The 16,330-nt window shown below is 61.5% G+C and overlaps 1 protein-coding gene and 1 long non-coding RNA gene across 5 annotated transcripts in view; both read left to right on the top strand.

Moving 5' to 3' along the window:
- The window catches only part of LOC127487350 (uncharacterized), a 1,183,652-nt gene that overhangs the window by 310,146 nt on the left and 857,176 nt on the right, over nt 1-16,330 (top strand). The gene's annotated exons all lie outside the window — the stretch shown is intronic.
- BCAS4 (breast carcinoma amplified sequence 4) overlaps nt 1,469-16,330 on the top strand; it is a 57,607-nt gene continuing 42,745 nt past the window's right edge. For 2 of the 4 annotated variants that reach the window (XM_017338647.3, XM_070051690.1), the window contains exon 1: nt 1,469-1,697. In XM_017338647.3, coding sequence (XP_017194136.2) covers nt 1,518-1,697 — 180 coding nt within the window. In that variant the 5' untranslated portion in view covers nt 1,469-1,517. The remainder of the gene's footprint in view (nt 1,698-16,330) is intronic. The other 2 variants (XM_008250433.4, XM_002722695.5) reach the window with 2 other exon arrangements.

Raw genomic sequence — 16,330 nt, 5'->3', positions numbered from 1 at the left:
GTAACCAGGGCTACCGGAGTCACCCGGAGCATTCAAAAGGGCTACTGCGTGAATTCCACAGCCACCACCAACCGAACCCCTCCGTTGCCCTCCACACTCTCCTCTCGCCCACCCCGAGTGGGCGCGCGCCTCCCCGCGAGCCCGTGTTCTTTCACCCCGCAGTGCGCTGCGCGGCTGTTCGAGCTGCGTGGACGGCCGCGCGCCCTGCCCCTCCGCATGCGGCCCCGAGGCTTCTTCGCGGGAATCCGCAGTGTTCAGAAGACTGGGCCCCCCTGAGGCCCTCCTGGAGGCGGCCCCCAGCCTGCGGGCAGGGGTGAGGGTCTGGGCGGGGCTCGCGGGCGCGTGCGTGACGCACGGGCAGCTCCTGCCCTGGAAAGTCACGGCCAGGATGCAGGGCCAACCAAGGGTGGCCTCGGTGCGCACCTGTAAAACCCTGAGACCAATTGGCAAATGGGCAAGAATTTTCCAGAAAATGGTTCCAACCTGGAGCTGTGAATGTTTGTGTGGGGCCGTGGAGAAAGCAGCGAGGCGTCGATTCGCAGGTGGGACTTGTGCGGGGGTGGGGGAGTACCCCAGGAAGGCGGGGATTCAGATGGGCTTGCCAGATGCGATATAATTTCACATTTAAAGGGCGGAGGGGGAGATCCGATGTATTAATTTGTGATCCTAAGACTAGCTGGCTTTTAAAGCAAATCTACCATTATAAAGAAGTCATCTTAGGAAAAAAGGCAAACCCCTAGACGTTCCTGTATCGATTTAGCATTTGGGTGTTTTCCTTGTTAGTGTTGCTGGGGGGCCAGGGAGGGGGACTGTGGGTTAAGACCGCCCCTAGGGCATGGGGAGTTCAACTTCAGTGCGCTTAAGAATTCCTTGTTGTTGGTGGGGGGTGATTTTAAAAGTTGCGGGGGGGGGGGGATGGACACAGCCAGCTTCCCTAATCCCCAGGACTTTCCACCTGGCTCCAGTGGCTGAAGGAGGTCGGTCCGGAGCGTGAGGGCGGGGCAGCTCGGCCAGCGTCTCTATCCTGCATGCCCGTTGGAGTCACCTGGGGATTAAAAGCTGCAGGTGCCCAAACCCTACCTGCAGGGATTCTGATGTGACGCGCCCGGCGTGAGGCCCGCTTTCCGGGCTTTTAGAAGCTCCTTGGGGCTCTAATGTGCAGCTCTGGGTGGAGACCCTTCTATCCGATCTTTTTGGAAAGCGGTGGTCTACACCGAGGGTCTCAAATCGAGCCGTATGTTGGGATCACCTGGCGAGCTTCCTAGACACACGACCCTCGGATCTCAACCCCAGAGACAGGGTCTGGCCCGGGTTTGCAGAGTTTTTGAAAGAGCCCCAGGTGACTGCAATCTGCAATCCGGCCCGCGAGCCTCAGGTTGACCAGGTGGTGCGGGGACAGGCGCAGTGCGAGCCGCGAGCCACTGGGTGGCGCTGCCCGCTCGGCCCGGCGCTCGCGGACTCGCGGCGGCCGCGGCCGGGCGCGCACCTGCCCCGCCTCCGCCGGCCGGCAGCGGGGCATGCAGCGGGCCGGGGGCGGGGTTCTGCGGCCCGAGAGCGGGCACGGGCTCCCGGACAGCCCCCGCCGGCCAGACCCCGCCGCCCTCCTGATGCTGCTCCTGGACGCCGAGCCGCCGGAGCCCGTGCGCAGCGGGGCGCGCGAGCTCGCGCTCTTCCTGACCCCCGAGCCCGGGGCAGAGGTAGGGGACGCGGGCGTGGAGGTGGGGGCGGGGGTCTCGAGTTGGGCGACCCTGGGCTCCCCGGCAGCATCCCCTCCTTTCGGGAGCGGTGGCTGCCTGGCGCCACCCAGAGATGCGCCGCGCGTCCCCTGCCCCCTCCGCGGGCCACCGGAGGCCCGGACTCCCTGCCATCCTCACTCGGGCCCCCCGGCATCCGCCGAGACGCCGGGCCGCGGCGCGCTCCGAGCTGCCGCGCTGAGCCAGCCTGGCTGGGCCTTGGGCTGGGAGCACGCCGCGGCCCCTGTCCCCCGAGCGGGGCCCGGAGTCGCAGCGGCCGCCGGCTGCGTGGTGCCGGGAGCCCCGAGGTCGCCGTCGGCTGCGGTTGCTAGGAGGAAGACGACAGCTCGCTTCTGCCTGCGCTTTCTATTTTAAAAACACACAACACAAAGTCGCCGCGGCACCAGCCCCTTCCCTCCCAGCAGGCTGGGGAGGGTGCGAGGCGGGGGGTTCCTCCCCCAAGTTCACGCGCGGCTTTTTCTAAGCAACACAATTTCGTTTGCAATCGCAAGAGCGGTGGGGAAGGGCCGGAGGTCAGGAGAGAGCACCCTGCGGCCGGCGCCCGGTTCCGGAGCCCCTCGGAGCCCCTCGCTTGACTCTGCGGCCCGGAGCCCCCGCCCGAGGCTGTCCGGGGTTGGGGGGGGGGGCCGTGATGGAGCGCGGGGCCGCTTTTCCTGGTGATGAAAACGCTCTGGGATCAGACGCGGCGGTGTTGGCGCAACTTTGTGAGTGGGCGGGAAGCCGTGGCCTGTGCCCTTTAAGAGGGTGGATCCTGTGGTCTGTGTGTGACAGCTTCGTTGAGACCGGAGGGCCCCGCGCCCATCTGTAAGAAGCATCCTGCAGAAACAGAAAGTGAGCCACAAATGTGACTTACATCTTAATGTTTTAAACAGATTTGAAAGGCAGAGAGAGAGAGAGAGGGAGAGAGAAAGAGAAACAGACAGATCTCTCTGCTGGTTCACTCCCTAAGGGCTGGGGCCGGGGCCAGGCCAAAGCCAGGAGCCTGGAATTCCCTCTGGGTCTCCCACGCGGGTGCAGGGGCCCAAGCACTTGGGCCCTCACCCACTGCTTTCCCAGACGCATTAGCAGGGAGCTGGATTGGAAGTGGAGCAGTCGGGACTCGAACCAGCGGCCATATGGGATGCCGGCACTGCAGGCGGCGGCTCGACCCGCGGCTCCACACAAGGCCCCTGAGTTATGGAGTTGTAAGTGGTTTGGGAATCCTATGAACAAGGGACAGGTGAAACTGATGCCAGGGCATCCCAGGTGACAGTGCACCTACGACAGTTCAGCGTGGGTCGGACGTGGACGTGAGGTGCATTTCCGCCGCTTGTCTCTGTGCCGTTTTCCAAGCCAGGCGTTGGGTCTTGAGCTGCCCCGGCCACACGCGCAGAGCTGCGTAGTCCCGTGGGGCTGCTGGCCTCTGTGTGTCCTGGACAGCCTCATTGCCCATCCTTTGGCTTCCTGGGGGCCCAGGAGGAGCTCACAGTCGCCCTGTTTCCTGCACCCACGCCGTGCCGGCACGCACCGTCCTGTTCACGGATTGTGCCGCTGTGCCGTGGCCGTGCGCAGGATGGGAGGCACCCAGGTCAGTGTGAGGTCGCACAGGTGCACTGTGACCCACAGACCATTCGCAAGGGGCTCGGGCCGCTCGCCTTCCCACACGGGGGGACGCTGCACCCCCACGCGTGCCGAGGGTCCCCGGGCTGGGGGGTGGGACGTGTGTGCTTTTCCGCTGATGGAAGCATCCCGAGTGAGTCTCTCCTCCTGGCCGTGGAGCTCAGCTGAGAGAAGTCGCTGTGCCCCGCGGCTCCACCCCGGCTGCCTTTCCTCCGTGCTGGGGACTGCGTGCGTTCACGTCGGTTCCTCGGGGCGCAGCTCCCCATGCGGCAAACCCCTCGCACCCTTGCTGGAGGCTGGTGAGCAGGAGAAATGCGCTGTGTCAGAGCGCTCAGCTGTGGCCGCTACTCAGCGCGGGACTTGTTCGCAGTCTCCAGCCCGAGCTGTCCCGGGCGGGCAGAGGAGCAGGAAAAGCCCAGGCCTTCTCCCAGGCCCCCTTTGCCTTCCGGTGGGGCAGCCGAGCCCAGCTCCGGGCTGTCCTGGCACCTGCTGCATGCAACTCCTTGAGTCCCCTGTGTGTGCAGGGCCCAGCTGGGGACTCAGTGACACACAGCCCCCTGCCCTCGTGGCATCGGCAGACGACAGGCAGCCTCTAGGTTGCAGTAGTGCCAGGGAGCACCCAGCACGGGGCACCGGTGTGTGTGCCTGGAGCTGAGTGGTCCTGTCCAGGTGTGAGCACGGAGGGCTTCCCTGAGGCAGTGTCATTTTCAGGGGAGCCCGGAAGCATGACTAAGAGTTGGCCTGCGGAGGAGACGATATTCCAGGCGGGGGGAGAAGCCCTTGCAAAGGCCCTGGGGTGTCCTTGCGGGTAGAGAGAAGAGTTCTCGGCTGGGAGAAGGGGAGCACGGTGGACGTGACCAGTGTGGGGGCCGGAAGCCGTGCCAGGTCCCCGGGCCGCAGCCCTGCTGGAGGGCTGTGCGCCGGGGCGGGCTGGCTGGCAGGTGGGTTCCTATTTCCAGTGCCTCTGTTTCTGTCTGACCAATTTTCCCTCTCGCTCTCGCTCTCAGTTCCTCTTCCGGGGCAGTCTCAGGGGACGTCCCGGAAGCTGCTTTGTGACTGATGGCAGGGACAGAGCTGTCCTGTGACTTCACAGGGCCTGGAGCTCAAGCCCCCTGTGTGGCCACCCACGGGGCATTCCTGACCCGGCTCCTCCAGAATCCCGTTCGATCGATTGGTTCTTGAGCTGGAACCTGGGACAGGGGTGGCCCGCGGGCGGGGCCGGGGCTGGTTGCTTTCTCTTGAGTGAGCAGAGCTGGGGCAGCTCCGGGCCTCCCGGCCACACCCGCTCAGCTCCTGCCTGCAGATGCTGGCCAGAGCGTGTCTGATGGGCAGGGTTTCGAAAACAGATTTTTCTTGGGAAAATGTGAGACTCTTGTATATTTTTTTAAAAAATTGGTAATGCTAGGTCCATATTCCATGGCTGTGGCCCTGTTTGCCACAGTCCCCAGTCTTCCCTATTGTCTCACACATAAGCCAGCAACAGTGAGCATTCACCCTGTGCTGGAAGTTGTGATTTTCTGTGGTCAGGATGAGAAGAAAGGAAATTGTTTCTCCAGACCATGTCTCTGGACAAAAAGAGGAAGACGTGGCTTAGCCACGGATGGTCTCGAGTTTCAGGAAGCATCCGGGGGAGCCGGGACTGTCCTGTGGTGTCCGACCCGGCCCCACCGTGGAGAGGCTGGCACGTGCCCCACCCTGGGACCGCTGGGCCCCTGCGGGCATTCGGGTTTGGGCGGTGGCTCAGCATGTGTGGGGGCGCTGGGCGAGTCCGTATCCGCTGGTTCCGCGAGTTCTCGGGCTGCCCTGTCCTGTGCTGGGCACCTGAGGGCCCGCGAGGCAGGCGGGGCCCCGGCTGCAAGGACCAGGGTTGTGCTGGGCAGCAGGGCAGGGCAGAGTTGGTTCTCCATGCCTGAGGGTTCCACGTCCGAGGACTCCGACCACAGCTTGAAACTATTGAAACAAAATACACAAAAAAAGTGAATTGTAATACAGTAAAAATCCTAGAGTTTTAAACTGCGCCATGGTAGTGATTCGCATAGCACTCGCCTTACACTGGGCATCGAGTCCCTTGGGGGAGACTTGGAGCAGACAGGAGGCTGTACTGGGGTGCACGCGAATACGCCCCATGTCCTGAGCATCTGCTAGGGGTCCTGAGACCCTGGTACCGGGAGATGACCCTAACTCCACGGTGCACAGGGCTGTGCAGGAGACACCAGGGGAGGGAGTGGGGAGGACTAGCCGGGCCGAGACGTGGGAGGCTCGAGGGGGTGGAGCTGTCAGGGAAGGGGTCAGGAGGGCCCCAGGAGGAGTCCAGGTTCTCTTCCGGGGTCATGGGTCAAAGCCATGAGAGGCGGAGCTGGCTGTGAGCAGGGGAAGGGAGGGGCCGGACTCAGGCTCCTGGCTGCTGCGCTGGACCACATCCGGGAGGCCAGAGGGGGTGGACGGGGATGGAGCTGACCTGGGCCCCTGACCCAGAGCCTTCGGGGGTGTGAGGAGCCAGCGAGGCAGTGGCTTGGAGAGGGTCGGGCTTCATCCAAAGGAAGTGAGTTGTCAGCCCAGGGGGGCGCCCAGGGCCCTTGGGGCTCTGATGACTGTCTCCTGGGCCGTGCTGGCTTTGGTCACCTGATGCTCGGGCCAAAGTTGCCAGGCTGACGGCCTCAGCTGGGAGCTGCACCCGGAGCCATCAGCAAGGCTGGTGCCTCTGACCTGCGGGACCCTGATGGCCACCGTGAGAGCGGCCCACGGGACAGGTGCAGGCTGCGTGGGAAACACGAGGACCTGCTGGTGTGTGTGCCCCCCCGCCTTCTGTGAGTGCCAGCCGTGTGTGTGTTCATGCATCGGTGCACAGGAGATGAAATCGAAGCCGTCCTGCGGGCGGACGGGGTGTGGCCAGGCAGAGAGCTCTGGGGGCAGGGCGGACGTCACCTGGGCTTCTTCCTGCGTCCTGGCCCCCACCCAGGGACCCCGGGTTTAATTGATGTAGGTGCAATGGTGGCATTGGGAATTTTTTTTTTTTTTAAGATAAAAGGGAAACACTATTTCAACAAGGCACTTAGCAACTCACGGGCCTCGCCTCCGGCGCAAAGTGAAAGTTGCCCAGAGGATGTGGGGCCGTGAAAGCTCCCTGGGGTGGAGGATCGGCACAGCAGCTCAGACCCCGCACGGGCCGCCCTTGTCCCGTGTTAGAGCGCCTGCCTTCAAGTTTCAGCGTGGCTTCCTGTTCCAGCTTCCTGCCAGTGTGCACCCTGGGAGGCCGCGGTGACGGCTCAAGGAACTGGGTCCCTGCCACCTGCATGGGAGACCTGGGTTGAGTTTCTTTTTCTTTCTTTCCTTTCTTTTCTTCCTTTTCTTCCCTTTCTCTCTCTCTCTCTCTCTCTCTCTCTCTCTCTCTCTTTCTTTCTTTCTCCTCCTCCTCCTCCTCCTCCTCCTCCTCCTCCTCCTCCTCCTCCCTCTTCAAGATTTATTTATTTATTTATTTGAAAGGCTGCAATGGCTGGAGCTGGGGCTGGCTATCTGAGCTAGAAACCAGAAGCTCCCTCTGGGTCTCCCATCATGCAGGTGCAGGGGCTCAAGCACCTGGGCCATCTTCCACTGCTTCCCCAGGCCACAGCAGAGAGCTGGATCGGAAGAGGAACAGCTAGGACTCCAACCGGTGCCCATATGGGATGCTGGCACTGCAGGTGGTGGCTTTACCTGCTAAGCCACAGTGCCAGCCCATTCTTTTTTTTAAAAGATATATTTATTTGAAAGGCAGAGTTGGGGGTGGGTGGGAGACAGATCCTCCATCCACTGGTTCACTCCCCAAGTAGCTGCAATGGCCAGAACTGGGCCAATCCAGAGCCAGGAGCCAGGAGCTTCTTCCAGTCTCCCACGCAGGTGCAGGGGCCCAATCGCTTGGGTTATCTTCTACTACTCCCCAGGCCATAGCAGAGAGCTGGATGGGAAACAGGGCAACCGGGACTCGAACCTGTGCCCAGATGGGATGCCGGCACCGTAGGCAGCGGCTTTACCCGCTGTGCCACAGCACCGCCCCTAGATTGAGTTTCAGACTCTTGGCTTTGATCTGGATCAGTCCTGGTTGTTATGGACATGTGGGGGGTAAACCATCAAATGGAAAATCCCCCCCCTTTTCTGCCTTTCAAGTAATTTTTTAAATTAAGCTCCATGAGGCTCCTGAGGGTTTGGAGCTGGAGAGGGGCCCAGTGTGGCTGGTGAAGTGGTGGGAGCAGGTGCTGGGCTGCGGATCAGGACCTCGGGCGAGTCTGCTGGGGGCTGCATGGCCACTGTGGCCTGGACGTGGCTGGGGTCCCAGGTTTGGATCAGTAGATGTGGGTCCTGCCCGTGTCTGAGTGCCCCGCTGCCGGCGCCAACCCCAGGAGGGCAGGGGCCCCGCCTGTCTGCCTGCCGCTGTGCGGTCAGTGCCAGGTGCGTCAGCTGAGGAAGCACCCTGACAGGTGTGTGAGTGCCCGAGGCTCCGCCCGGCCCAGCAGGAGTAGGAGGCGGGGACGCGGGCCTGGGTGTGGATCTGGTCCTGTGCTCCGTGCCTCTCTCCGGGCTGGGTCTGCTGGCCAACTCTGAGGGCTGGGTGAGATGATCCACGGGAAACACTTGGCCTAGGGCCGGGTGCCTGAGAGCTGTGGGAGCGCCCGCTTTGAGCGTTCGCTTTTTCACTGTCCAGGTGTGCCCGGAACAGGGGCCGTGCCAGGCACTGGGAGGAGAGGCGCCTCGCCCTCCGTCTGGGCTGCGGGTTGGGAACTGTTGCTCGCCTGGGACCGTCTCGTGCTGCACAGCCTGGCGTCCACCCTGACCACGTGCATGCGCCAGGCCAATCTTGCACTCCAGTTTCTGGTTTGCAAAACTCGATTGCTGAACCCGAGGCCCCGGGAGCCCCCGGAGCTCCTGATCTGACTTCAGGGAGTGGAGCCTGACCGGAGGTGCTGTGGAAGTCATTGGAATTGGCTTCGTTTGCGACAGTTTTGACACTTCTGAAAAGCGTGCACCTGTGACAAACGCACGGGCCCGGTGGCCGCGGGGCGCGGGTGCCTGGTGCTGTCCCGGCTCCCCTCTCGAGGCCTCCGTCCTTCACCTCTGTGTCCCCTTCCAGGACGACAGGTTCTTCCCAACTCCCTGCCTGTCCTCGCCGCTCGTGTGCCCTGCTGTTTCCACTCCCTGTGTCCCGGAGGTCTCAATCGGGCAGAGAGCGGCCCGATTATTTTTAGCAGCCGGACGGAGTTTCGTTGTCTGAATTGTAATCGAGGTCACCGTTCCTCTGTGGGTGGACACTGAGGTCGCGAGGAGTCCTTTGCTGCCACCAAGTGTGCGGACGGACATCAGCGTCTCCGCGTCTGCTTTTGCCTTGACATTGATGGAGAGGCTTTGTCCCGAGGAGGGGACCCACTGGGTCCCTAAGGGCGTGTCCTTTCTCAGCATTGGCCCCTGGTGCCAGACTACTTCTCATGGGGGTCAGGGTCAGCCCTTTCTGGACACTCGCGCCTCAAGGTCAAGGCTCTGTGTGACACTGGGCTGGGAATTCTGCCCGCCTTGGAGGCCTGGCAGGGAAGCGGGTGTGGTTGCTCCCAGGAGCCCCTCGCTGCTGCACCTGGCTCCTCCCGCCGCAGCCCTGCTCTTTCCTCCTGAGCGCGGCACTGGGGCTGCTTTTCCTGCCGGGCCAAGCGGGGCTGTGGCTCCCAAGGAGGTGCTGTGGCATCTGCGTGTGTGTAGACAGCACCACCAAGACGCAGTCCACACGCAGATGCCGCCGCGGGTGAAACCGCTCCCTGCAGCTACCACCACCACACTGGCTCTTCCAGCCGTCTCCTTGTCCCCAAAGAAACCCTCACCCCTCCCTCCCTCGCCCGGCCCTGCTAATGTGCTGCTCGCTCTGGATTCGCCTTCTCTGGATAGCTCATCCTTGTTGGTGTCTTGTTTGTTTGTTAAAAGGCAGAGGGAGACACACATCTCCCACCTACAACAGCCACGGCTGGGTTGGGCTGAAGTCTGGAGCTCCACCTGGGTCTCCCACATCCGTGGCAGGGACCCAAAGACTCAAGCCGTTACCTGCTCCCTCCCAGCAGGAAGCGGGATTGGACGTGGAAGAGCCGGGACTTGAACCCAGGCTCTCCAGCAGGGATGTGGGTGTCCCGAGTGATGTCTGAGCTCCTGGGCCGTCTGCCAGCCCCACGTTTGTGTTTCAAAGACCGATGAGGGTGGGCGCTGAGGCACAGGGAGCTAAGCCACAGCTTGCAGTGCCTGCGTCCGCCCACTTCCCAGCCAGCTCCCTGCTGACGCGTCCTGGGAGACAGCGGGTGGTGGCCCAGGTGCTTGAGCTTGTACCACTGATGGGGAGACCCGGGTGGAGCCCCGGCTGCTGTGGCATTTTGGGGACTGAACCAGCAGCTCTCGCTTTCCCTCCTTGTCACTCTGCCTTTCAGATGAATACAAATCAGCTTATCAGAAAAGGACACTGATTGCCCAGGGGTGCAGAGTGCCCCACCCACGTGCCGGTTTACTCGGCCATCTTCCTGGTTTTCCGTTTTCCAGGCTGATTGGAGCGTGTGCAGACTGGGAGGCTTCGAATCTGAGTCACCGTTTGTCTTGGAGGAGGCAGGTGCGGCCCATTCCCACCTGCACAAGCTGGGGCGAGCCGCAGATGCCCTCTCTAGATGGGGATGGGGTCTCCCGTCTGCGTACTCCCCACCCCTCTCTTGTTTCCCTGACCTGGAGCCCAGTACCAGCTGCCGTTATCACGCCACTAGTGCCGCTGTTTGTCGCAGAGTTAGAGAAGCACCTCCATTGAAGTGGGAGCTGGAAATAGGAGCTTGCAGGAGACTTTCTTCTTTCTATTTGAGAGGCAGTGAGAGAGAGAGGAGAGAGGAGAGAGAGTGAGAGTGTGAGAGTGAGAGTGAGAGAGTGAGAGAGAGAGTGAGAGAGAGTGAGAGAGAGAAATAGGCAGTGAGAGAGTGTGAGAGAGAGGAGAGACAGTGAGAGAGTGAGAGAGAGAGAGAGTGAGAGAGAGAGGAGAGAAAGTGAGAGAGAGTGAGGGTGAGAGAGAGAGAGTGAGAGAGAGTGAGAGAGATAGTGAGAGAGGAGAGAGAGAGAGTGAGAGAGAGTGAGAGAGGCAGTGAGAGAGAAGCAGTGAGAGAAAGTGAGAGAGAGTGAGAGAAGAGGCAGTGAGAGAGAGAGAGAGGCAGTGAGAGGGAGAGAGTGAGAGAGAGAATGAGAGAGAGAGATAGAGAGAGAGTGAGAGAGAGAGTGAGAGTGAGAGAGAGAGGAGAGTGAGAGAGAGAGTGAGAGAGTGAGAGAGTGAGAGAGAGAATGAGAGAGGAGAGAGAGAGAATGAGAGAGGAGAGAGTGAGAGAGAGAGAGAGTGAGTGAGAGAGTGAGAGTGAGTGAGAGAGAGAGAGAGAGAGTGAGAGAGGCAGTGAGAGAGAGTGAGTGTGAGAGAGAAAAAATGAGAGAGAGAGAAAATGAGAGAGAGAAAATAGAGAAAGTGAGAGTGAGAGGCAGTGTGAGAGTCAGAGTGAGTGAGTGAGAGAGAGAGTGTGTGAGAGAGTGAGAGTGAGAGGAGAGAGAAGCAGTGAGAAAGAGAAAGTGAGAGAAAGTGAGAGAGAGGGAGGCAGTGAGAGAGGGAGAGTGAGAGAGAGTGAGAGGCAGTGAGAGAGAGAGAGTGAGAGAGTGAGAGAGAGTGAGAGAGTGAAAGTGTGAGAGAGGCAGTGAGAGAGAGAAGCAGTGAGAAAGAGAAAGTGAGAGAGAGTGAGAGAGGCAGTGAGAGAGTGAGAGAGTGAGTGAGAGGGTGAGACAGAGAGTGAGAGTGAGAGAGTGAAAGAGAGAGAGGCGGTGAGAGAGAGAGACAGAGTGAGAGTGAGAGAGAGTGATAGAGGCAGTGAGAGAGAGAGAGTGAGAGAGGCAGTGAGAGAGAGAATGAGAGAGGAGAGAGTGAGAGTGAGAGAGAGATAGTGAGAGAGAGAGTGAGAGAGGCAGTGAGAGAAAGTGAGAGAGAGGCAGTGAGAGAGAGTGAGAATGAGAGAGGAGAGAGAGGAGAGAGTGAGATAGTGATAGAGTGAGAGAGAGAGTTAGAGTGAGAGAGTGAAAGAGTGAGAGAGGCAGTGAGAGAGAGTGAAAAAGAGTGAGAGAGAGTGAGGGTGAGAGAGAGTGAGAGAGGAGAGAGAGAGAGTGAGAGAGAGAGTGAGAGTGAGAGTGAGGGTGAGAGTGAGAGAGATAGTGAGAGAGGAGAGAGAGTGAGAGAGAGTGAGAGAGTGAGAGAGAGTGAGAGAGTGAGAGTGAGAGAGAGTGAGAGAGAGAGAGAGTGAGAGAGAGAGAGAGTGAGAGAGTGAGAGAGAGTGAGAGAGTGAGAGAGAGAGAGAGAGAGAGAGTGTTCTTCTGTCCGCTGGGTCACTCCCCAAATAGCCGCAACAGCCAGGGCTGCGCCGATCCGAACCCAGGAGCCAGGCCACAGCAGAGAGCTGGATAGGAAGAGGAGCAGCCGGGATTAGGTGCCCAACTGGGGTGCCGGTGCTGCAGTTGGCGGCTTTACCCACTACGCCACAGCGCCAGCCCCACAGGGGAGGTTCTTAAGCGTGGCCTGCTGTCCAGCATGCGTGTGCTGCCTGGCCTCTATGTGTGTGAGTTTGGAGACCCAGGTGGGGTCAGGTGACAGCCAGGTGTTGCGTGGGGCAGCTCAGTCCCAGCTCGCCTCCTTCCCTTTTTGAAGGTTTATTTACTTGAAAGCAGAGTGATGGAGAGAGTTGGAGAGACAGGAGGGAGCGATCACTTCCGAAATGTCCACGCGGCCAGGGCTGGACCAGGCCGAAGCCAGGACCTCCATCCGGGTCTCCCACAAGGGTGCAGGGCCATCTTTTACTGCCATCCCAGGTGCATAGCAGGGAGCTGGAGCGGAAGCAGAGCAGCCAGGATTTGGACTGGTGTCCGATAAGGGGCGCCAGTGTTGCAGGCAGCAGCTTAACCCGCTGCATCACGGTGCCGCGCCCACCCCTGGATCTCACTCACTCACTCACAGGCAGAGTGACAGAGGACGAGATCCCCCAGCTTTCAGATGGGCAGACAAGCACAGCGGTGGTTGCAGAAGCCTGACGTGCAAGGAGGGGGCCTCAGGGACGCCTGGCGCCCCGCTCAGGCTGTGACGCCGCCGGGAGCACCCGGCTGCTGCCTCTCCCCGCGTCTTGGTTACTGCAGCGAATGTGCCTGGGTGCACCGGTGCCGCGCCCGTCGCCCACAGCTGGGTAAGAAGCTCCGAGCGCGTTCACCATCAGCCTGGAAGCTGGTGGCACTGGTGGGCTGAGTGCCAGCCTGGCCTTGCCCGGCACCTGCGTGGGTGCTGGCTGCGGGCCGTGCATCCAGTCCTCCGTAGGCGCCTCTGCAGTGTCGCCGCCCAGGGGAGCTGTGAGCGTCGTGGAGCGCGGAGCGGGCAGTGTTGGAGCCCGGCCGTCTTAGCTGTGCGTCTGTTCCTCACACGCAGACCCTGATGAGGCGCGTGCAGCTGGAGGCTGGCAGGTTCAAGATCAAGGTTGTCTCGTGGTGCCATGACACGGCGAGACCGTCTGCAGGTGAGGGGGCCTGCAGGAGGGTGAGCGCCAGGGCCCGGCCACAGCAGGACACCATTGCTGAGGACAGCGGCCCCCTCGGCGTGCACTTAGGGTTAAGTTTCTTTTTTTTTCTTTTTTTCTTTTTTTTTTTGGACAGGCAGAGTGGACAGTGAGAGAGAGAGAGAGAAAGGTCTTCCTTTTGCCGTTGGTTCACCCTCCAGTGGCCACCGCGGCCGGCGCACCGGACAGATCCGATGGCAGGAGCCAGGTGCTTCTCCTGGTCTCCCATGGGTGCAGGGCCCAAGCACCTGGGCCATCCTCCACTGCACTCCCTGGCCACAGCAGAGAGCTGGCCTGGAAGAGGGGCAACCTGGATAGAATCCGGCGCCCCGACCGGGACTAGAACCCGGTGTGCTGGCGCCGCAAGGCGGAGGATTAGCCTATTGAGCCGCAGCACCGGCAGGGTTAAGTTTCTAACAGGTGACCTGGGGGACACAGACCACAGCATCTGCTTCTGCCACGTTGTGTGGGCCGCAGGCCAGCCCAGGTGCGGGGGTGGAGATGGCTGTGGCACAGAGGCAGAGTCGTGTTGCCGAAGGGCAAGGGACGCCGTCTTTGGAAACAGAAGCACCTGCTGTGTGCCAGGCACTGTTCTAGGCTACGGGAACGGACAGATGATGAGCCCCAGACCTGTGTCCTCCAGCACCTTCCTTCTCATGGAGGAAGACGACACGAGACAGAAAGACTTAGCGTGTTAGGTGGTAAATGCTAGAGAGAAAAACACATCGGGGCCGTGAGCTGGGAACAGGGAGAAGGCCTTGCCACGGAAGGATGGAGCAGACAGCAGGAAGTGCAGGCGTCCTGTGTCAGGAAAGGGAGCAGCAGGCGCAGAGGCCCTGGGACGAGGCTGCGCCTGCTCGGTGGAGGGCACAGTGCAGCCCTGAGGGCAGGGAGGAGGCGCAGGGTTCAGGTTGTGCAGGGCCGGGGGCGGCAGGTGCTCGCCGAGGTGGGAGCCCCAGGCAGTGGACGTCTTTGAGCTATAATTTACATAGCACGAAATTCACCATTTGTGCACAGTTGATACAGCTGATCGTGTCTTAGTAATATTCACTGTGTCCTGCCAACATTACGGTGATCTAATTCCAGAATATTCCTGCCACCCCAATAACAACGCGCAGCCCTTACCAGTTACTCCCCTTCACTCCCCCAGTTCCGCGGGGAGGAAGCCACGGATCTCCTGGCGCCTCTGCTGCAGGTCTCCGGGAAGTAGACCCTGAGTCGTGGCCTCCCGTGGCTCCTCTCCCTCAGTGTGGGTTCGCAGGGACTGCCATGTGGCAGCGGGTGCCGGGCCTTGCTCCTAAGCAGTGCTCCGCCGCGTGGCCGTGCCGCGGTCTCTCCGTCACTCGGGGAGCGCTGGGCTGTTCCCTCTTCCTGGCTGATAGCAGCCGTGGGCGAGGTCGAGTGTCGTTCCTTCTCTGGGCTGTGCAGCTTGGTCACTCGGCACCTCCGTGTTTCTCGGAGGATCTGCCATTCTGTGTCCCCGCCGGCCGCGTGAGGGTCATGTTCTGCCAGTGCTCGCGGACGTCCGTTTGCTGACGGTCGCCGTCTGCGTTGGGGCAGGGTCGCGCTGTGCGATTCTGAGCCCGGGAGCTCTGCTTTGCACCCGAGCCTCGGAGGGGCAGACTGCCCGCGAGCTGGAGTGGGCTACTGCAGCAGTCCCAGCCGGGACTGGGCGAGAGGGGGTCGGGCTTGGGGGCCCTTTGGAAGGCGGGGCCCAGGGTCGACCGGGGTGGGGAGTGAGGAAGGTGAGCCGGGCACTGTGGCGCCTGTGGCCTTTTGTGGACGTGGTGGAGGCCGCGGGCACAGGAGCTGAGTGTGTCTTCTGCACCTGTCACTGGGTAGGCGGGACCAGCCCCTCGAGGTGCTCACCTCTCTGGGAGAAGAGGGTGCGGAAGGAGGCGGCACAGGCGTGGGTCACGCACGTTGCAAGGTGCCCACCCGCCCTGTCTGCCCCCAGCGAGGCCTCGGCCCCCTCCCCGGGAGCGAGCGGAGCGCTGCAAGCCCAGGGAGCAGCCAAGAGCAGCAGGAACGTTCCTTTGCTGTCAGGCTGGTAGAAGGGGGCACGCGGGCCGCAGCCTGGGGCCACCACTGTCGCTGTCGGGGCCACCAAGGGGACGGGCTTGAGTGAAGATTGTCCCACGAGTGACTTGGGCGGGGGGAGCTGGCTGAGCCTGAGTGGCTTCCTGCTGGTTGGGAATCTTCGGGACTTGTGCCTGCCTTAGCTGACTCGCTCCTCCCTGCTCTCAGACATGGCCCGAGGTAGCAGCAGAAGGGGGGGGGGGGCATGACTGACAGCACCGGTCACGGGGCTCCTTCCTCTCCCTTAGCTCTGGAGCTACAGAGCAGGGTCCAGTTCTGGCTTCCGAACCTGTGAGCTGTGTGACCTTGAACAAGTGAGGAAACCTCTCTGATCCTCGGTTGCCCATCTATACAGAGGGGGGACGAATAGCATCCCTGGGGAGGGATCTTGTTGGGAGCCAAGTGAGCTAAGCCATCGCCGGCGACACACCCAGCCCGGCGTCTGGAGCAGCCCTCAGCGGAACGAGTTGCTCACGCTTGCCGTGTCCGGTTGATTTCCTCACAGCCCTGCCGGGTGGTGTGACGGGGCCCGGCACGGGGGAGCCACCCACAATGCACACGTTCAGCCGCTGGGTTCAGGCCTCCGGGCTGGCAGAGGCGACTGTCGGGTGTGAACCCGCCGCCATCTGAACACGCAGTGTAGGTGGAGATCCGATTCTCAGCCAGCGGGGGCCGGGTTGTTCCGTGCTGGCCCCGTGGGGGTCTTGCCTTCCCAGGTGTGGTGGGTCTGGGGTCTTGGTGGCCCACGCCCGAGTCCCATTTCCATCTCCCGCCATCCCCCTCTCCTCCTCCCTCCCCAGTGCCTCCTGGCTCCCTCTTCCTCCCTTGGCGCACACATGACCTTCATTTGACTTTGCAGGGTGGGGGCTCCCCTTGCTGACGCCCCCTGTCCGCCGGGGCTCCCCGCGGAGGCCCAGAGTAGCCACAGCCGAGTGCTGCCTCTCGCCACTTTTCACTTGCGCCTGAGGCTGGGCTGGAGGCAGCTGGAGACAGCACAGACCCTCAGGGGCCCCCTGGGGGGTGAGGGAGCCTCCAGGTGCAGAGGGCGGGGCTGGGGGCGGAGCCAGTGCAACCACCACTGCTGGCGTCGTGGAAGTCGTGGAAGTGAGCCCGTGGAGGGGACGCACAGTTCAGATTGACTGTTGCACGTGAACAGAGCGGGGTTGGGCCTGGCCCGCCCCTGTACCATCGGTGTGGGGCTTGGCCCAAGGTTTTCTTTTAATTTTTATTTTTTTTGAATGTGTGCCAATCTTTAAGAATTGGGACGTTTCCCATAAAACGAGAACGTCTGGCTTC

Source organism: Oryctolagus cuniculus, chromosome 11, assembly GCF_964237555.1.
Source record: "Oryctolagus cuniculus chromosome 11, mOryCun1.1, whole genome shotgun sequence".
NCBI lineage: Eukaryota > Metazoa > Chordata > Mammalia > Lagomorpha > Leporidae > Oryctolagus > Oryctolagus cuniculus.
This window is presented reverse-complemented; position numbering and strand designations above follow the sequence as displayed.